The sequence below is a fragment of the Macrotis lagotis genome, chromosome X, assembly GCF_037893015.1.
Source record: "Macrotis lagotis isolate mMagLag1 chromosome X, bilby.v1.9.chrom.fasta, whole genome shotgun sequence".
NCBI classification, from domain to species: Eukaryota; Metazoa; Chordata; class Mammalia; order Peramelemorphia; family Peramelidae; genus Macrotis; species Macrotis lagotis.
This window is the reverse complement of record NC_133666.1, coordinates 671,603,654-671,625,486: the sequence shown is the minus strand read 5'-3', so window position 1 is coordinate 671,625,486 and position 21,833 is coordinate 671,603,654. Positions and strand designations below refer to the sequence as shown.

Sequence of the window (21,833 nt, the reverse complement as noted above, 5' to 3'; positions counted from 1 at the left end):
GACGTAGGAGATCAGCCTCCCTGCCCAAGATCCCCAGGGAGTCAGTGAGCAGGGATCTGAATCATGTTGTAACACCAAACCCATTTGGCCTCCTTGGATTGGATTAAAAAGTATCTTCACACGCTTATCTGACCAGTCCTATTCTGAGCCACACTCACCAGTGTGTTAAGGGGTCCAAAATTAGAGAAAGAAGGGTGAGTTCTTTTGACCACTGAGGAAATGAAGGTTCAGAGAGATTAAGTGACTTGCCCAGGGTCACACAGGGTCCCAACTATTCTTCCCAAGTTTTGTTCTGATTATCCATGTAAATGCAGCATCAGGAGCAGAGGGGGAAAAAACTTTTGGTTTTGTTCCTGTTGTTGAGTTTTTAAAAATCCTTTGTTTAGGACATTTGTTTCCATTTCTTTCATAGAACTTTCTTGTTTCTTAAAGAACCATCTACCAGAAGGGAAGGGGACATGGGGAGAGGGTGTGTGTGTGTGTGTGTGTGTGTGTGTGTGTGTGTGTGTGTGTGTATCACATTATGATTACTTTATGTCTGTAAAGGGTCAGAGATTAGGCTATGTAACAGTCACTAAAGGAGTTTAATGTCACCTTGGGATCTATTTTAGAGAGGGATACAGCTCAAACCCCACTTTCAAGAGGAGACAGTCAGCCAATCTAGGCCTCTTCTGTTTCCTAGTTGAATCAAGTTGGCTTTCCAAAGCTATGTGGCCTTAAAGCTGGATGATAACACTCCCTCTCTAGGTCCACTGTGACCCATATTAGACTACACATATCTTGGGATCGGGGACTATTGGTTCTGCGTAAGATTTAAGAATCATCTATTTAGAACTGGGAAGGGGCCTTGAAGGCCAACTAAGACTAGTTTACAGATGAGAAAACTGAGGCACAGGGAAGGGAAGAGATTTGTTGTAAAGAAGTCTTAGATTGCTTTGGGAATGGATCTTGGAAACCATCTAGGGCAACTCTCTCATTTTAGAAATGGGGAAACTGAGGCCAAAGAAAGAGACTTGCCCAAGGCCATAGAAATAGTACAAAAGTAGGATTTGAACCCAGCTCCTTTGACTCTAAAACCAATAGGTTTTCTTGTGTTCTCTGTCACCTTTGTTTACTCTGAAACAGTTCAATTTAAGAACTTGTAGGAGATAACCCTGAATAAATAAATAAATATTTACTAAATTGAGATGAATTGAATAAAAAAAAAAACACCCAAATTGCCTGTGACATACAATGAAGTTTCCACACAAGGAAGGCCCAAGCATTGATGTTTCCACTGAGAAAAACAAACAGGAAAAATAATTATATTGAAATACATTTTGTTACTTGCCTATCATGATGGCCAAATAGCTAAGTAATGGACCTAGAAATGAGTCTCCATGCTTAATCAGGTTGAACCTTCCCATCCAGGCTCTTGGGGCCCCGATGGTCTTGTCTTTTTTTTTGAAACACAGACCATCAGACCGATTAATGGACAGGGTTGGGGGGGAGGAGAACGCTACTTACATTCATCCAATATTTCACCTAGGGTTTCAGGACCCATGGCCGGAGCAAAAACCTTGAGGGGTTCTGGGGTCTTCAGGAGCATTGCCCCACCCCAGAAAGGGTTCGTCAAAGGATCAGTAGGTTCCAGTTCAATTCTTTTTTCCAAGTAGCGCCTACAGGCCTCCTTCAATAGGAGATCATTTGCTTTTTCCTCTATGATCCCTAGGGAAGAACAAAACAACAGACAACAAGATCAAGGCCCACTGAATTCTGGGAAAGTCTGAACAGGTTATCTGAGATGGAGAGATCACAGATCGAGATTTGGAAAGGACTTCAGCAGACATTGGATCTACACATCCCACCCCTCTTTTCATTTAGAAGAAACTGAGGTTGAAGTGGCTTGCCATGGGCACACAGCCAGGAAATACCAGTGATGGAATTTGAATCCAGATCTTTCTTACTCCATTGGACCAGCAGAACTATTGATCGTCATAATTAAAAAACCAAATCTTTCAGAACATTATCTTTTTTTTAGATCTGGGTTCTTTTCTTTTCTTTTTCCCATTTGAACTCAGATCCTCTTGACTCTATTCATGTGCCACCTACCTGCCCCAAATGTTAACTAGTAGTAGTAGGTCAAAACAAAAGATTCTCAAATAAAAATAAGATTTTAGAAAAGATAAGCAGACCCTGGTCCCCACCTACCAAAGTACTGTATGAAATTGTTGTCTGTGATAGACCCTGTCTCCCCTAAATGTTCCAAAATCTTGGTGGCATCACAGTTGATCTTCTGAAACAAAAACTCCACATAAGATTTGAGCTGGGAGAGAGTTTTATTCATCTCTTTGTTGGTGTTTTCCACTCGATTGGCATCTTCTGTGGTTTTTTTCAGTTTTGTCTGCCAGGACACAATAATTCCCAATAAGAACACTCTTCCCTCCACTTGGATCTTAGCTTCTGGAGAGCATAGGAGGAAAGCTATACTGTAGGACCCCTTTCCAGAAAGAGAGGGAAGGGGGAGGGGGTTTGCTAGGAGACATCAGGACTAGAAGGCAATCAATTACTGTTGATGAGAAAGGACTCCCCACTGGCACCAAAGGCCTCCCCCCATCAGCCAGCAGCTTCATAGCCTTTGGAGTCTAATCGGTCATTGTTGCCCCTGGGCCAGCACAAGCATGCCCCAAGGCAAGAAATGTGTCTTGAAATCTGCTTTGCTATCTGGAATGCCAGAAAGCTACTTCCAGGAAGGAGCCAAGTTGCTCCACCCTAGTTATAGCTCTGGTGACACTTTAATGGGAGCAATCTAAAATTTAAGGATTTATCATCAAAATACTGAATATAGAGACAGACCTGGCAGTGACTTCAGAAGTCATCTGGTCCAATCTTTTCATTTTGACAAGGAAGGAAACTGAGACCCTGAAGTCAGTAAGCTTAGTCAATTGTTACCCCACCCACATGCTGCCATCCGTCTTGACTCAGTTTCCTCATCTGCAAAATGGCAATAATATCTCACCCAGAAGTTGTACTTTAGAGACAAATTCTCCTTGCAATATTGGCCTGAACAGCTAGAGAAGCCCTCTACTTCCAAAATCTGGGATTTCAGGGAAGTTCAATTTTTTTTTTTGGTCAGGGCACTGAGGAGCCTCTCAATCTCCAAAGACGACTCATCAATGGGACTTGAGTCCTGGCTACTTTCTGTTCCTTGAAAGCTGGGTTGACCAAGTACGGATTTATCGATTTCAGAAAGTCATGCTTAAGAGACAAATTCTCCTTGGAGTTCCAACCCCAAAGTTCATGCCTTTATGAGAGATTCCAGGCTGAAGGGTCAATCTTTTTATGCTATCAGCTATACAGTGGGTGGAGGAGTCCTGAAACTGGTGCTTTGGTGCCCTCTAGTGCTACCTCTCAGATTAGCAGAGAAGTTGACATGTTTAGTTTATTTTTTTTTTGTTTTTATTTTTTTCCTTTAGTCCTCTTTGACTCTCCCATGACCCCATTTGGAATTTTCTTGCCAGAGATACTGGAATGGTTTGCCATTTCCTTTTCCAGCACATTTTACAGATGAAGAAATGGAAACAAACAGGATTAAGTGACTTGATCAGGGTGATGGAGCTAGTGAGTATCTGAGAATGGATTTGAATTCAGGTCCTTCTGACTCCAGGGCTGACATGCTGTCTGCTACACTAACTAGCTGTCCCCAATCTCACCATAGAAGAGAATAATTCCAACTTCTAAGAGACATAGGACAAAGAGTTCAGACAATAGTGAGTCTAAACTCCACCTTCATTTTACAGAGGAGGAAACTAAGGCCCAGGGAAATGTCATGAATGGCCCAAGGTCAACCACAGAACTAGAGTTTACCATCTACTGGCCAAAGGACTGACCAAGTAACTGCCAATGCCTCGACTATTCACAATTGTTCTCACCTCCAATTCCCTCACAGCTTGTTGGCCTTCATCATCAACAACTCGCTGCTGAGATTTCAATAATTGAATTTCATCCTATACCAAAGAAAATCATACTGGGAGGGTAATTAGAACACAGTCCCCCGTTCACCCACACTTAACCCCCCACCAATAAGGTCAGCTTCTTCCTAAAAATAAACCTGAGTGTGATTATGGGCTTTATGTTATATACTTAGCATTAACAACAAAACCAAGAGATAGTGTTACCTCCTGAAACAATTTTTTACATTGTTTTCATTGACATCCTTTGGATGTCTTGGAATGCTCTTCTTTTCATAGGCTTTAGAAGTATCAAATCTAATGCCCTCATTTCCCAGAGAGGAAACTCAGTTTAGAGATTAAGTTTTGATCCTTAATGTAGGAGATTTGGGTTTGGATCCCATCTCTGACACTAACTAGTTTGCGTGACCCCAGGCAGGTTATTTCTGAATCTCATTTTCCTCATCTATAAAAACACATAAAAATCTACATAGTTCTTTAAGGTCTACAAAGGATTTATTTATATCTTGCTTGATATTTAACTCTTAGGAAGATAGGTATTATTATTTCCTACTTTACAAATGAGGAAAATGAGGCAGACAGGGGTGACGTGATTTCCCCAGTTTTACACAGCTAATAAATGTCTGAGGCTAGATTTGAACTAGGATCTTGCTGATGCCAACTCTAATGCGCTATCCAATGCACCACCAGCTGTCTCTACTATTTACTTGGCCTACATCGACATCCCTTCTCAGGGTTCAAGTGAAGGAGATGGTTTGTGTAAAACCTGTCTAATTGTACTAAATAGAGGTAATCAGATGGGTATAGCATTGGACCTAGAGTTAGCAAGAACTGAATTCAGTTCAGCCTCTAACACTTTAATAACTGTGTGATACTGATGCATTCACTTAACTTCTGTCTGACTCAGTTTCTCCAGCTTTAAAATGGAGGTAATTAACAGCAGGGTTGTTATAAAGATAAAATAAGCTAATTTGAAAAGTACTTTGAAAACCTCAAAAACTGATACAAATATTAGTGATGATGATAAATAGGAGTTATCAGTACAAAGGAGGAAATTGAGTCACCCAGAGCAGAGTAATTTAGGAACATAAATCTAAAGTTGGAAGGAATCTTAGAAGTCATATAGTACAACCCCCTCATTTTATTGATGAGCAACAGAGATACGGGGAAATAAAAGTGATTTACCTAAGGCCACAAAGGAAATAAGATTCAAATCCAGCTTCTACTTTCATAAGGAGGAGTTAACCTTCCCAAATGAGAATGTAATTTGTGGTAGATGGATGGATGGATGGATGGATGGATGGATGGATGGATGAGATGGAAATATGGGATGTATGGGATGAATGGTTGGGATGGATGGGATGAATCCATGGATAGACAGATAGATGGATCATAGCTAGGTGGATAGTTACAGACAGAAAGACAGATATCGATGATAAATTTGATAGATAGATGGATAGATAAGTTTTCTAAATTCTTCCATTCATTCTTTTAACTACCTCCTTTTTCTGGAGATCTGGGAGTTTATGGAAGGAGAATGTGGGTATTCGCTATCAGGTATGATTGCTATTTATTTCACTATCCTTAGCTGTCTTTGTTATCCTGGGAAGGCCGAGGGTAGGAAAGGGCTGAAAGAGGAGAGGTATAGCTAGAAATGACTATGACATAAAAACAGATGGCATCAATAAAATTTAAAATAAATTATCTTTTCATCGATGGTATTCTGATCTTGCAAAGAAACAGAATCAGGTCAACAGTTTCCCTTCAATAACCATTGCACTGAGATTTTCTCATCTATTCTTGTTGTTCAGTTGTGTCCACCTCTTCGTGACACAATTTGGAGTTTTCCGGGCAAAGATAGTGGAGTGCTTGTCATTTCTGTTTCCAGCTCATTTTACAGATGAGGAAACTGAGGCAAACAGGTTCAAGCAACTTGCCCAGGGTCATGCAGCTAGTATGAGTCTGGGAAAGGATTTGAACTCAGGTTCCCTTGGCTCTAGACCCAGAATTCTACTAACTGAACCATCTAACTGACCATCTAGGGCACTTAGGAACCTGATTGAATGATTAGAACTCCTGCCTGACATTATGTTAATACCTCAAGAATGTAATATCTCACATTGAAAAGAGCATTAATTCCAGGATCATAAAACCTAGATTCAAATGCTGTCCCTAATGATGTGACCTTGAGCACAAGGCACTTCAACTCACTGGGCCTTGGTTTCCCCATTTGTAAAATGAAGGAATTGAATTATATAGCCTCATCAAGGCAGATCTATGATCCCTGAAGGACCTGTGATTACCTTGATGTACCAATTCATCTGTCCTTTACGATCTCAGAGTTGCCTAAGGCTCAGAGAGATAAAATGACTTGGTCATTGTCACACAGTGTAAGAGGCAAAGTTCATACCCAGGCTTTCCTAACTTTCTAACTCTATGATCAATGCTCTATTATATGCTTCCAAGAACATTTCTCTGCTCAGTGTGCCAGTGAAAATCTGAGACCAAGGACTATCATTTTCCTTCAGTGTGCAAAAAATGCACCCAGTCCCCAACCTATTTGTATAATGGAAAAATATAAGGAACCTTCTAGATCTAAGAGTCTGGGGGAATGCAATAACATACGCTTCTTTCAAGGGGAGAAACTTCTCCTAAAATATGTTGGCCAGCAGATGGCACTGTCAGAATCATAGATTTAAAGTTGGAAGGAATCTTAGAGGCTGTTAAATCCAATCCCCCCCTTTTTAACAGGTAAGAACACTGAGGCTTATTTAGGTGATGAGATTTTCTCTAAGTCAGTTAATAAGTATTAAATTCAAGTTTTGAACTCAGGGCTCCATGACTCAAAATACAATATTACCCAGCATGGCACCTGACTCTCTGGGGGGCTTGACATTGATGAGTGGTGGGAGAGGATTGTTTTAAACGTGCTTCCCTTTATACACATCTCATCATAGGTCTTGTTTGGATGGATTCCTTTCATCCCCACCCCTAGCATGGGATGCTTGGGCAGAATGTAACCCTGAACCTTGGGAGCCTCCTGAGGATGAGAAAGGGATCTGAGAAAGAGCACAGACCTGTATACTCTGGATTTTCTTGTTCAGCATCTCCATGTCATTGTTAAGCTCTGTGACGTAGTTGAACCGTGCAAAGATATTCTCCTCCTCTGCCACGAAGTCTCTCACCAGTTTTTCCAGGTCCCCATGCTCAGACAGCTTGAGCAGGCGCATGTGGGCTACCTCGTAGCTCTGGAAGCTCTCTCTCTTGAGCTTCTTGTAAGGTTTGCTGGCCTTGAGGTCTGGACAAGACAGTGAGCCCACCCCTTGCTGGCGTTTTCCCCTGAAGGAGAGCCAACCCACAGCATGGGGAAATGTCCTCCATTCTCCCAAAGGAGAATCTATGGTCTTGAGGGAACACTTGTCCTGAGGGAAAACCCTTCCCCTCTGGAAGAGGGGTGTCTTCACTTTCCTGAAAAAGAGCCTATGACTCTTAGGGACCCCTTGCCTCTTGAAGGACTTGCTTTCCGTCTACCCGTTCTCCCCTACAGCTCATAATTTGTAGAGGGGGAAATTTGCCTCCTTTCTTACCTGAAAGCCCATTGGGTTCCTTCTATTCTCTTAGGGGAAAGCCTACAGTCTTGAAGGACCATTTCTCTTATACTCTTACAATCCTGGCAGGTTTGCCTCTATTCTCCCCTGAGGGAGATCCTACAGCCCCGGAGGATATTTGGAAACCCCAAAGGTCCTGCATTGCCACTCTTTTCTCAAAGAATTGTAGCTCTGATATTCTACTATAACCTCCTCCATCTAGAAGAGAGGTTCCTAATTAGTTTTGCCTCATGGACTCTCTAGAGTCTGGTGAAACCAGACCTGACCCTGTCTCAGAATTTCATTGTTCAATTGTTTCAGATGGGTCCTACACTTCATGACCCCATTTGGAGTTTTCTTAGCAAAGAGACTGGAGTATTACTATTTCCTTCTCCAACTCATTTGATAGATGAGGAAACGGAGGCAAATAAGATTAAGTGATTTTCTTAGGATCACATAGCTGAAAGTAAGGCTGAATTGGAACTCAGGTGCTCCTGAAACCAGTTCCAACACCATCTTGCTACTACCCCTTTTCAGGACAGTGTTTTTTAAAATCATTGAATTGCAATATGAAAATAGTTTAAAATATATGCGTGTATGTATGTATATTATATATTTATATATATATGAATACACATTATATTTAATTCCCAGAACTCAAGATTAAAACCCCCTAGACCCAGAGGCCTTCTAATCTCTTCTCCATCCAGGGGGGATCCTGGAGTGGAAGTGCTGGGAATCTTCCTGGAAAGTGGAGGAAAGTAGCTTATGTAAAATTCATAATTTACCATGTAATGACCTCCTCTCCCTCTATCCACATAGACTATCAGACCTTTCCCTGTGAATGTTCTGCCCAGATAAATATAAATTTTTATCACTGAAACCTTGCAAGATCTTGGGGTTTTCAATCTAGATTTCTTAAGGACTGTGCCTTAAACTCAAATTATTCTGGCTGTCATAGATGGATCAACAATAGGTCCCAGTCCAATCTCACTTTGTCTTTATGGGGTCCTGATGGCTCAAAGTGAGTTCAAATAGCGATTGTTTCTGTTTTGGCCAGAAATTCTGAGGATCTTCCCCTGCCAGAATGATTTTTGACTAGTTAAAGAGGTCATTCTTTGCCTCATTTCTTACCTAGGCTTAATCACTGAATGAGTATTGTCTCAGTCAAACTGAAACCTGGGAAAAACCTTAACTTAAAAAGGTCAAGGTCTCCCCCTGTATCCACCTCCAGTCATCCTGATCCCTTTCTGGTCACTAGACCCAGATGATTCCAGAGGAAAGAGTAAGGCTGGTGACTTTGCAGAGACCTCCCTCACTTATATCCAATTCACTTGCAAGTCATGGCATCACCTTCCTGATGTCATGGTCTTCTTTGAGAATTAAGGACAAACAACTATATATATATATATATATATATATATATATATATATATATATATATGTATGTATATATATATATACATATATATATATATATATATATGTATGTATATTATACACAAGGATAGAGATTGGTCCTGTGATTTCATAACTATAGGGACTCCTGGATGAGGAACTCCTTCCATCAATACAGGTTAATTATTTCCTCTGCAATGTCAATCATCTTAGAGAGATGTCTAGAACATTGAGAGATTAAGTGTCTTGCCCAGGATCCCTTAGTTGGTATATATCCTAGGTGGGATTTGAACCTAAGTCTTCCAAAATTGGATGACAACTCTCTAACTATCCATGTATCTACAAAGTAGGGGCTACATAAACATTTGCTGATTGGTTCAATTTGTCTCATCACCATCCAACACCAACCTTTGCTCAACAAAGGCATGGACTATATCTTATCTCAACTTTGCACCTCCCTCCATCTTCCAGAGGATCAGCTGGCACTTACATATGTTTGCAGAATGAATTAAGTTACTTGGGCAGAGATCAGCTAAAAAGTAGGAGGAGGATTGGGGAGGAGAATGCTTGAGGACAGGCATAGAAAGCCTAGAATCTGGTAGAAAAAGAAGGTTTGGAGTTCTTGTTTATTTATCATTCTGTCATCCCTATCACAAGAGTGATAGAGGTGGAGATGATAAGTTGCTCAAACCTTCTCAAGAACCGTCATCATTATTCTTATTGGCAATAATATTGATAATGATGATGGTGATTAGTACTTATATAATACTTGAAGCTTATATGACATTTTTGAATATTATTTCATTCCCCCTCACAACAACACTGAAAGATTGGAGTTGTCATCATTTGCATTTTACTTATGATGAAATTCAGGCAGACAGAGGTTAAGTGACTTGCCCAGGGTCACACAGCTAGCAAGTATCTGAATCTGGATTTGAACTCCGATTCAGCTCTCTAGCCACTGCTTCCTCTCACTATCAGTTAACCAGTAGAACTAGGATGTGAGAACCCAAGTCTCCAAACTTTCCTTCATCCATTCAGTCTATCTTTCCATACACCAACACTACATTTGCATGACATTAGGAAATGGCAGTGATCTGTAGGCCATTCCTTGAGGGGTAACTGTACCTTCTTCCATTTTGGACTGTTCCTCAAATTCACTCCGATCCATAAGTTTGACTAGTAAGAAGGATTTCAACTTTGCTTCATGATCATGGGTACGTTCCAGCTCCCTAATCTCCATTTTGTACTGGGAGATGTCTTTTTCCCGCCGATCCTTCATGGCAGTTATTCGGGCCATGGCTTCTATCCTAGGCAGGGAGACACACAAAGCTGGGGACCTCAGTAGCTTTCCTCCATCTTCATCTCCATTGGAGACTACAGCAGATCACCTCATCCCTGTCCTCCCCTAGAAGGGCAACTTGTCTTTCCCACTGATCAGAGAAACTCAACTTTGTCCCCGGTGAATGCTGCCTCTTCTAACACAGGAAGGCAAGAAGCTTTAGAAGTTCCCTAAAATGCTAACTCCTTTTTCTGACCACTTAAAAAGCCTTCATAGACTGACTTGAAGCTATCTTTGCCGACTGATTTTATCTCCATTTCATATATTCTGGGTTTCATTCAGACTCCCAAACGAGATATTCCATCTTTCAGTTGCATGTCTTTATTGTATAGACTGTACCTTCTGTCTGGAATTCATGATAAATTGATCTGTTTGTCTCTTATTTGGACCTCTCCATCACACAGCAAATCCTTGGCTAGTAGTTAATAATAGTCAGTATTTATATGTCCCTTTGACTTAACTTGATCCTTACAGGATAACCCTATGAGGTAAGTACTAACGTTATCCTCATCTTACATATGAGAAAACGGAGGCTGAAAGTGTTAAATGAAGTGACTCCTCTAGGATCACTAGCTAGCAAATAAATGAGGTAGGATTCCAACTCCAGTTTTCCTAACTCCCAATGCTTGCACTCTATCCGTTGTCCCACCTAGGTTGCCATAATGGCTCAAATTCAGGTCACCACTAGCTCATACATGAAGCTATTCCTGATTTCTCTCCTCAAACTCCTGTTAAACTGCTAGTCCTCTCTATATGTACCATAGAAAATTAGTTTGTATATCTATTTAAAGAGTTTAAGTGCAGAAACTGGGACTCAGGGAGCTGAAAAGACCTTCCCTAAGCCACAGAATTAACTTAGAACCAAGGATACCTAGAACCTAACTTTCATTTAAGCTAGTCCTTTTCAAATCAGTCTTAATATCATTATATCTCCCAAATCTGAAACTAGAAAATATTTGCTCCAAATTTAAAAGCATGAATAATGACTACTTTGCAGACGTTTTTGACTGGCAACTAATTGAATTGGCATTTCTTTATTAACTACTATGTTACTCTCTTCTAGGTTTTGGCAATGCAAAAAGAAAGTGAAAGTCTCATCCTTTAAGGGGCTTATAGTCTACTGAGGGGAAAACCATATATACAGATCAATGAACCCTTCCATCTCCCTGAGCATGTCAAATGTCACAAATCAGTTGATCAGATCCTAGAAGGAAAAAAAAAGATTTAAGAAAGGGAAGTGGAATAAAAACAACATTGTTTAAAAAGGGGTGTTACAAATTAATGGTCTCTGAAATTGAGAGAAGATGGGAATGACAGAGGCCATGAGAGGATAAGTGATAAAATGAGATGTCATACATCTCTGAACTAGGAAAGAGAAAGATAATATGAGAGAGAAAATAATAAAAGCATCTAAAAGAACTGGAGGTTGACAGGATAATGAAAGGGTTATTGGATCTCTTTCCAAAGTTATTGGGAAGAGATCTTGATCAGATTTGTGTAATCAAAAGAAACCACAGAAACAAAGTCCTGACAGAAAAGAAGGGAGGAAAAAATAACAGAAGATAATTTAATGGAAAAAAATTCAACAATGATTCTAAATGTAATTAAATTCCCCAATTTTAAAAAGTGAAGGAGTGAATTAAAAAACAACCCTAACCATGTACAGCCTACCGCTGGTTATAAGCTTGTGTAGACTGTTCGATGGCCACATTCATCGTTTTCTTCTGCATCATAAACCGTCGATGGAGCTTCTGGTAGACTTGGTCATATGCTGCCTTCTCAAACCGCAGATCTTCTATGGTATTCCGGAGTTTGGAATTGGTGGTTAGCATTTTGTCAAATTGAACGGTGACCTACCCAAGAGACTACCTGTCAGAATTTAGTGGGAAGAGGGAGAAACACTCTACATAGAAACATGGTGTGTGACTAAATGCCAAGATAAAGAATTTAGAGCCAGGAGAGATCTAAGAAACTATCTAATCCGACTCATTATTTTACTGAGGACCAAGGAAAGAAAGTGATTTCTCCAAAGTCAACTGGAAGTAAGCAGCAAAGTTGGGTTTGGGGGCCAGCTTTTCTGCCTCCTAGTCTAGGATTCTTTACCCTTTATTAGGCTGCCTTTCCTGCAAGAAGTTTAAAGAATCCCCCTTTCCTCCTCTTTGGAAACTGAACCCAGATCTCATGGTCATTCTGTCTTAAGAAATTCCAATTTTCTGATCATAACTAGGTCTGCAGTCACAGAATCACAGAATCTCCCAGTGGCTATCCATTCCTGCACTTAAAAAGCATCTTCTTTCCATCCTCCCCAGCATGTGATCACCCAGCATTTGCTCAGAGATTTCAGTGAGGGGCCATTCAATCCCTCCCCAGGCAGATCAGTCCCCTTTGTGACAGCTCTCGATGCTGGGAAGTTTTTTCCTTTCCTCACTCCTAAACTGACTTCTTGGTAAATCACCCATGACTGGTAGTTTTAACTTGGTGAAAAGGAGGAAGCAGAATGAATTTTCTCTCTTCTTTCACATGTTAACTTTGTTGGCATGTGAAAGTCCTTGAAGAAAGCCCTCATGCCCCCATGAGGGGGTATTCAAGATCCCAAGACTTCTTTTTTCCTAAGCTATATAACACTATTTCCTTCAATAAACCCTCCATGTGAATCTATTCCCCATCCTCATTGCCCTCCTCTGGACATGCTACAGTTTTTGAATATCCTTTCTACAAGTGTGGCACCAATTAGCTCCTTCTCTATATCAGTGGAAGAAAAGGGGCTCAGTTTAAGTAGGACTTTGACTTTATTTTTAAGAACCAGAACCATGATTAAATCGGTTTGGAGAATTTCTAGGGAGAAAGCTCCCTCAACCACTGCAGACTGGCCTCTACTCTGAAGGAGAAAGGCTTAGAGAATTGCCTGAGGCATTAAGAAAAATTATTTGCCCAGGTTTGCACAACCAGAACTCTATCTACTATGTGTATCTAGATAGTGATTAACAATTTTTAAAAAATGCAATTTTTGCTTGGCTTCAAAATGTAGTCCATCATCAGACCCATCCTAAGAATAATATTTGATACTTTTCAAGATATCTCATTTTTTTTTAATCATATACACACACACACATATCTAGGAGATAGTTTAAAAACAGTACTGTGTGCAAAGGGGCTTGGGTTCTCCTTTTGGTTTGGTCACTGAGGGGGCAAAACAACAGGGACCCAGAATGTCCATGAGGTGAGATAAAGAAAATGATAATTGGAAAATGAAAGGTCCCACTTGAAGTTCACTTTAAAAAGCATTAAGGATCATAGTGCTAAGGATCATGGTGTACCTTCTCTAAACATCCATAGAGCCCTTGGTTCACTCTCTGTACCCTCTTATAAACTGGGGTCCCAGGAAAGGGTCTGGTTTTGTTATTCAATCATGCCCGACTCTATATGATTGCTTTTGGGACTTTCTGGGCAAAGACACTGGAGTAATTTGCCATTTCCTTCTCAAGCTAATTTTACAAATAAGGAAACTGAAACAAACAGGGTTAAGGGATTTATCCAGGGTCACCCAGCTAGTAAGTATCTGAGCCAGATTTGAACTCAGTAAACTTGAGTCTTTCTACTCCAGGAACAGGGCTCTCTAGAATACCACCTAGCTGCCCCATATAAGTCACTTATCCTTAGTGAACATTTTCCAGTGTGTTCCTTCTCCAAAGAGGAGCTGCATTTTAAGTCTGGTAGATCACTTGGAAATAAAAGATATTGGTGCCTAGGAAGGAGATGGTTATATTTTGGGCCCCAGGGAGATGGTAAGAAGACTATTTAAAGGAAACCCAGGGCAATTCTAGGGACCCTGAGATCATCCTCTTTACACATCATCCTTCCCTGGGCAGGAAACAACCAATGTGTGATGAAAAGCCACAAAGTCATTTCCCCTAGGAGCATAGGGACTCAAGTACAAGCCTCCCAAAAGTTAATAGTCCAGTGGATGTTTTTGTGAGCTCCTCCCTCTTCCCAAGAAGTCCCTGGGTATCAGAAAATCACTTGACTTTCCTAAGCACTTTAAGGTTTACTCTATTTCTCCCTCTTCACGATTCTGGAAGTGGGAGGTATGAATATTATCGATGCTATTTCAAAAATAAGGAAAATGGTCATAAGATTTTAGGATCCCAAGTCTAGAGCTGGGAATCCATAAGCCAAAGCCTCTACTTTCCTCACATTGATAGAGGAGGAACCCAAGGCCCCCATAGACACAAGGACTTGAGGTAGCATTTGAACTCAGGTCCTGTGACCGCCCAAGTGCATTTCCATTCCATCCCATTATGCCCATTGCAGGGGAAAGGAATGGTTTGGGTATTGAGGTCAATGACATCACTTACCAGATTCAAATTGGACTCCAGAATAGAAATTTGCTTTCGTAACTTCTGGGGGGTTTGGTTTTGTTGTATTTTTGCCAAGACCCGTTTTTCTTTCAAGATTTTTTTTTCCATATCCTTAATCTTGGAGTCGGGGTGGAAGTGGGGAAAGGAGAAGAAGAAAAGAAATCCAGCTGTATTGATACCCACCAGATTTTGTTCACCTTTTTCTTTGGTACTTAGCAACCTATGATTTGTTTCTCATGATAGTGACCCATAATGGAGTGACTCTTCCTTCATCCATGTAGATCCCCAAACCTCTGTGATTAGGAGATGACTTTTAATAGGTGCCAGGGTAGGAAACTATGCCATATCACCCTCCAGTCTCCAGAAAATCTGTCAATGAATGTCTATAAACCTACACGGGCTAGTCCTTGGACAACTAACACCCACACGCATGCACACATGCACACAGAGTCAATCAACAATCAAACCATTGACAGTAATAATAACAATAGTATCTGACATTCCCATAAGGCTTTGATGTTTACCAAACTTTGTCTCATTTGACACAATAACCCTTTGAAGGTCATTAGACTTTAGAGATTTCTTACCCAAAAGATTTTCCAGATTGAGATTTACATACAGATCTATATTGTCTACATGAGGAAACTGAGGCTGTGAACAGTAAAATGACTTGCCTAGCTTTATACAGCTAGTAAGGGTCTGCGGTGAGATTTAAACTCAAGTCCTCCAGACTCTGAGACCATCACTGTCCATTGAGCCACTGAACTGCCTCTGAGTATTTATTAATCTAGGCATGGCATGGCAGATAGAGAGCTGGACTGTAATTAGTAAAACCTGGGTTCAACTTGGATCTCTGATGTATCCCTGGCAAGTCATGTTAACTCCTCAGGGTCCCCAGGGAGGGAGGGAGGGAGAAAGGAAGGAAGGAAGGAAGGAAGGAAGGAAGGAAGGAAGGAAGGAAGGAAGGAAGGAAGGAAGGAAGGAAAGAAGGGAGGGAGGAAGGGAGGAAGGAAGAAAGGGAGGGAAGAAAGGAGGGAGGGAGGGAGGGGAGATTAAGAAAAGGCCATTCGATTGAGAAATTAAGAGTTCATTGGTTACTTTGGAGAGCATAGAATGCTGAAGTCAGAGGCCAGATTGCAGAGGGTTTGAAGAGAGTGAGAGGAAAGGAAATAGAAGACACCAGTTATGAACAACCTTCCTGAGGAATTTAACCTCAAGGGGAAGGAGAAGTATAAGCCATTACCAAAAGGAGAATGGTCAGATCAAGAGCAGGTTTTTTAAAGCTGGTGGAGATATAGCTATGTCTATAGAGAGAAGGAAAGGAGTCAGTCGTTAGGAGATATGGAAGAACGGGAGGGGGCAATGTTTAAGGTAGTGATCTATGGAAGAAAATGAAAGAGAATGGGATCATGATCATGGATGCATGTGAAGGCATTTTCCTTGGCAAGAAGAAAAATCACCTCTTTATCACAGCCAGGCCTGAAAGAGCAGATAGTGGCAGATGTCTGAGTGATGCAAGATGAGGAGGAGGAGGAAAGAAAAGCTAGCTCTTAGTGAAAGACAGCAATTTTTTCAGTCAAGTTTTAAGGTGAAGTCCTCAGCCTAGAGGGTGGAGTGTGGGTGGAATAATTGAGGAGAGACAAAAAGCTCCAAATAGACTCTGGTGATTGGAATAGTGAACTGACTTGGAAGGAACCAAAGGCTTGCCTTGCCACAAGGAAGGCTGAGCTAACAATATGTAACATACTTTTGGATGGACCTGATCAGCATAGTTTTTATCACTTTAATCAACAACTCACAAAGGCAAATGGAACAATTGGCAGCAGTTACAGGAGGATGGGTTTTGAGAAGGTGTGATAGGCAATATAAAATACTGTAGTGAGGATTTCAGGCTCACAGATCTACAGTTGGGAAGGAAATTCAAAGCCATCTAGTCAACCCCCTGTCTCCTTAGTTTGGAGGTGAGAAACAAAGACCCAAAGAAAGGACTTCCCTAAGATCACATAGTTCATTATTCATTATCTATTTCCATCCCTAAGACCATATAGTCAGTCCATTATCCATAGCAAGCAGCTATGCTACATATAGAAGCAGATGCCTGCTCTACAGGCATACTGGGGCATAAGATGAATGATCAAGGAAAAGAGGCTGTGGTGGAGAGGTTGTTTCAGTCCCAGAATCACAAAATGAGATTCAAGATTAAAAGTAGAAAAAGATTAAGAATAAAAAATGGAGCATCTAGGTGGCACAGTTGATAGAGCACCCGCCCTGGAGTCAGGCGGACCTGAGTTCAAATCCAGCCTCAGACACTTAATGATTGCCTAGCTGTGTGACCTGGGGCAAGTCACTTAACCCCATTGCCTTAAATCAAAAAAAAGAGAGAATACAAAATTTTAGCAGAGAATAGACTTTCCTTAACTATACATAGTCATGTAACTGATTCAGAGATTATCCCAAACTGTATTAGGACAGAGCAATTCAGGTTTGTATTTAGTTGTAAGAGACTGGAGGCCACCTAATCCACTCCATTAGAAAGGGAATCCCCCTTCTGCCTCCTCATTGTGTGGTCAGCTTTCCTCTCTTTGAAACTTCTGATGAAAGGCTTAGGGAGAAGTGACATAATGGAAAAAGGAAAGGGAAGGGGACAATCCAAGATGGCCATTAAATTTGCTATTGTTTAAGCAAATACAACCCCAAATTGATTCAACAAACATTCATTCAACATGAGACACTGACCTCTAGACTAGGACTGAGGTCAAAAATGTTAGTCCTTGTCCTCAAAGATACCAAGTGGAAAGTGTTGGGGGAAGAGGGGGAGAGGAGAGGAAAAATTCAGAGGACTCTGGGAATGTTTGAAAATGAAGGCCTTTGGAAATAATCAGGAAATGCATTAGAAAGATGGCCTCTGAACTCAGCCTTGAAGGATTATTCCATTAGAATGTGAGCCTATGGCCTCACTTCCATCTATTTTCCTCTCTCTCTCTCTCTCTCTCTCGCTCTCTCGCTCTCTCGCTCTCATTGACTGTTTCATCATGAATCATAGATCTAGAGCTGGAAGGACCTCAGAAACCTTCTAATTCAAGCCCCCCTCATTTTACAGATGAGGAAACTGAGGCCTAAGGAGACTAAGTGACTTACTCAAGGTCACATAAGAGGTAAGTGTCAGAGGAATGATTTGAACCCAGGTCAATTAACCAATTCCTTCCTGTCCTCAATTATGACATGGGACCACAGATTCCCTATTTGATTAAAAAATAAGCAAAAAAAATTGGCACTGGTGGACAGTGGTATGAAGAAAATGACTTAAACTCATTACCTTGTATCATATACCAAGTATATGTGTAACCTATATTGACGCATAATAAACAAATGAGAGAAACATGAAAAAATTGACCTCTCAGATCTCTGGATAGAAGAAAAGTTCATGACCAGGCAAAGGACAGAGAAGATCAAGAAGATAAAATAGATAATTTTTATTATATAAAATAACAAGATTTTGCATATAAAAATTAAATAAAGCTATGATTAAAAAAGAACTGGAAAAAAATCATTGTAGTAAGTTTCTCTGATAAATGCCTCACTTTATTCACACACACACATACATTACATATACACACATGGATATAGATTCATATAGTTATATTATGTAAACACATATGTGTATGTGTTCAGATATACACACATGCATTGGGTGAATATATGTATATATGTGAATAAATCTATACATATCTATATAAGAAATATATGCATATATATGGCATTGATTCAAATTTATAAGAATAAGAGCCATTCCCCAATTGATAAATGCCTAAGGATATGAATGGGCAATTACTAAGGTACAAAATCAGGCTAACTATAATCATATGAAAAATTGCTCCAAATCACTAATAATTAAAGAAATGTAAATTAAAGCTATTCTGAGATTCTACCTCACACCCAACATTTTGGCAAAGATGAAAAAATACTGTGGAAAATTAGGCATATTTATAGACTTTTGATGGATCTGGGAATGGATACAATCATTCTGAAAAGCAATTTGGATTTATACACAAAATGTTATTAAACAACGAAGCTGTTTTGACTAAGCCAAATTACTGCTAGACCTATAGTCAAAAAAGATCAAAGAAATAGGAAATGTTCCCATAAATACAAAAATATTTATAGCAGTTCTTTTTATGGGGGTAAAAAACTGGAAACTAAAAGAAAATCTAACATTTGAGGAATGACTGAATAAACTGTCATAAATGAATGTGATAGACTTTCCTTGAGCTATAAAAAGATGGTGAAGGGGAAGGTTTCAAAGAGACAAGGAAATAACTTTTTTTAAAAAAAATCAAAGACTCATGGGAAGACATGAAATAAACTGAACCAGAAAACAATTCAAACTATGGTCAGTTTGACTACAATATGACATATAGTCTCCCAAAAGCGCAACATGAGGCAATTTACTTCATAAAGACCATAGAAGTGTAGTCAGAGGCACAGCACTCAAAATCTTAGCCAGTGATAACATTTTTTTAAAAAAATATAAGAACCTAATAAAAATGGTAGCAGGTTTATATATGTTAAATGATTAAGAAATACAAAAATGCTACAATAAAAAAGGGTGATATCTATGGCCTTGGGCTCCCTGGTTCTCAGAGGAGTCAAACTGACAGAATTTCTCAAAAGTTGGGCAGGCCACAGCTCTGGGCCATTTGTCAGAGGCCCTGGTGGAAGGTGAGTGTGGTTCAGACCAGTCCTCCTCTACCCAAAGCTGCTTCTATATCTGATGATATAGGATGACGATGGCATTTTACATTAACAAAGATCTAGGGGCAGCTAGATGGCTCAGTGAATAGAGCGCCGGCCCTGGAGCCAATAGTACCTGAGTTCAAATCCGGCCTCAGACACTTAATAATGACCTAGCTGTGTGGCCTTGGGCAAGCCACTTAACCCCATTTGCCTTACAAAAAAAACCTAAAAAAAAAAAGACCAAAGAGCTAAAGTTTACTTGTGAAAGTGGGCATCAGAAGAGAAGCATCTTGTGAGTTACTGTCATATTGTGCTTTTTTGTGTGCGTGTGTTTTTTTGAGGAAGAAAAACTTGAAGCTTGAGTTATGTCTCATTGGAACAAATTCTCATTTTCAAAGCAATTATGATAGAACCAGTTTAATATAAATATTATAAAAAATTAACAATGTTGAGAACTTTTACAAAATAATGAAAATGAACAAAATAATGAAATGAACAAAGAATGAAATGAACAAAATCAGGAGGACAATTTATAATATATATATATATATATATAATATATTTATATAATATATAACAACACTGTAAAAGCAAGCTGTGGTCAAGACCCATCTCTTTCATCTTTGCAGTGACTCTCCAATATGCCCCATTCCCACCTCTGTCAATGCCCTCCACCCTAGTGCAGACTCTTATCCCCCCACACCTAGATTACTGCTATGGCCTGCTGACAAATTTGCCTGCATCATGTCTCTCCCCACTCTAGTCCATCCTCTATTTAGCCATTGATATGATTTTCCTAAAACTCAAGTCTGATCCTATCATCCCCTTACTCAATAACCTCCTGTGGTTCCCTATCACCTCCAGGAGCAAATACAAAATATTCTGTTTGGTATCATAACTTGTTCCTCCAACCTTTCCAGGATTCTTACACCTTTCTTCCTGCCAGGTTCTCTTCCATTCATTGATACTGATCTCCTTACTGTTTGAGGAATAAGACACAATACCTCTAAGCTCCAGGCATTCTCTCTGGCTGTCCCCCATGCATTTTCCAAGATCCTAGAGTAGTTTGCCAGTGGATTAAGGACAGAGATTATTGAGTCACAGTTAGCATCAGAGGTAGAACTTGACCTTATTTCTTCCTAACTCCAGGTCCTGCAAACTGTCCATTATGTCACTTCATTGTCTCTCAAAGAGACATATAATGAAATGAAAATTTTTATGATGAACAGAAAAAAAATCATCCAAACGCTTAATAGTCAAGTCTCTAAGACCCCTCATTCTGAGATTGCCATGGATCAACCAGAAAGTTTCCAGAAGTTAGGCAAGTTCATGTATCCATTCATTAAGCACCCATGTAATAAGCACAATGTTAAGCACTGGGATTACAAAGAAAATCAAAAATCATGGTGAAGGACCCTGAGGTTTTTTTTAAGGTTGTTTTTTTTGCAAGGCTGTGGGGTTAAGTGGCTTACCCAAGGCCACACAGCTAGGTCATTATTAAGTGTCTGAGGTCAGATTTGAACTCAGGTCCTCCTGACTCCAGGGCCGGTGCTCTATCCACTGAGCCACCTAGCCACCCCCAGACCCTGAGTTTTTACCAGGATTGAATGAAGGAAATGATAATGTTTAATGTAGCGATGGAAGTAATGCAAGGGAGAGTCATCCTTAAATATTTGAAAAGCTGACATTTGGAAGAGGGACCTAGAGATCCTTGGAATGTCCAAGGGATACTTGGCCCAAGTGAGCAGAACTAGGATGAATAAGTGGGGTTGTGCAAAGGCAGATTTAGGCTCAACAGAAGGGAGAGCACGTTAACAATAATGGTGATCCCACAGCAGAACAGGCCTCTTGGGAGGCAATGTGGTGAACCAGAAAGGAGCTGAAGACTCAAATTGGAATCTCAACTTTTCTATGTGCTGCTTTAGTGACATTGTGCTTCTCCTCTCTGGGACTTCGTTTCCTATATGTAAAATTGGGGGCGGGGTGAGATGATTTCTAAGATCATTTCTAAGGCTACATCCCTGAGCCTCTGCAGGCTTCATAGATACATCAGTGGGAACGCTTAATCAGGTGTGCTGTGTTGAGCTAGATGTTGGCCAAGATGCTTTCTGATGCTGATACCCTGAGAAAGGATATGCTTGTAAAGTCAGGAATACAAGGTAGCCGTTAACTTGGGAATGAGGCCAGTGAAGACAATCTAGGAGAAAACAGACTTCAAAGACAGTTCCACAGGGATCAATAACTCTGGACAGAGAGCTGTACCTAGCATTTTTCACATCAGAGTAAGCTTCACAAAATGTCCTCAGTGTCAAATCAACGCTTAAAGACAAATTCATTTGTGAGGGGTGAAAAAAGAAAGAAAACCTACAATACTAGGAGGGTAAAGGCCTAGAAGAAATGGTATCTCTGGAAACCACCATTTTAAACTAACTATACTTGCTGACCAGGTGCTAAACTGGGTGGT

General features: G+C 40.3%; 1 protein-coding gene across 6 annotated transcripts in view; it reads right to left on the bottom strand.

Annotated features, from left to right (window-relative positions):
- Positions 1–21,833, bottom strand: part of CCDC63 (coiled-coil domain containing 63) — a 64,349-nt gene that overhangs the window by 2,375 nt on the left and 40,141 nt on the right. For 2 of the 6 annotated variants that reach the window (XM_074205673.1, XM_074205677.1), the window contains 7 exons: positions 14,633–14,752; positions 11,949–12,130; positions 10,064–10,245; positions 7,028–7,248; positions 3,912–3,986; positions 2,191–2,383; positions 1,507–1,707 (listed from right to left, as the gene is read on the bottom strand). In XM_074205673.1, the coding sequence (XP_074061774.1) occupies positions 1,507–1,707; positions 2,191–2,383; positions 3,912–3,986; positions 7,028–7,248; positions 10,064–10,245; positions 11,949–12,130; positions 14,633–14,752 (1,174 nt within the window). The remainder of the gene's footprint in view (positions 1–1,506; positions 1,708–2,190; positions 2,384–3,911; positions 3,987–7,027; positions 7,249–10,063; positions 10,246–11,948; positions 12,131–14,632; positions 14,753–21,833) is intronic. The other 4 variants (XM_074205675.1, XM_074205674.1, XM_074205676.1 and 1 more) reach the window with 4 other exon arrangements.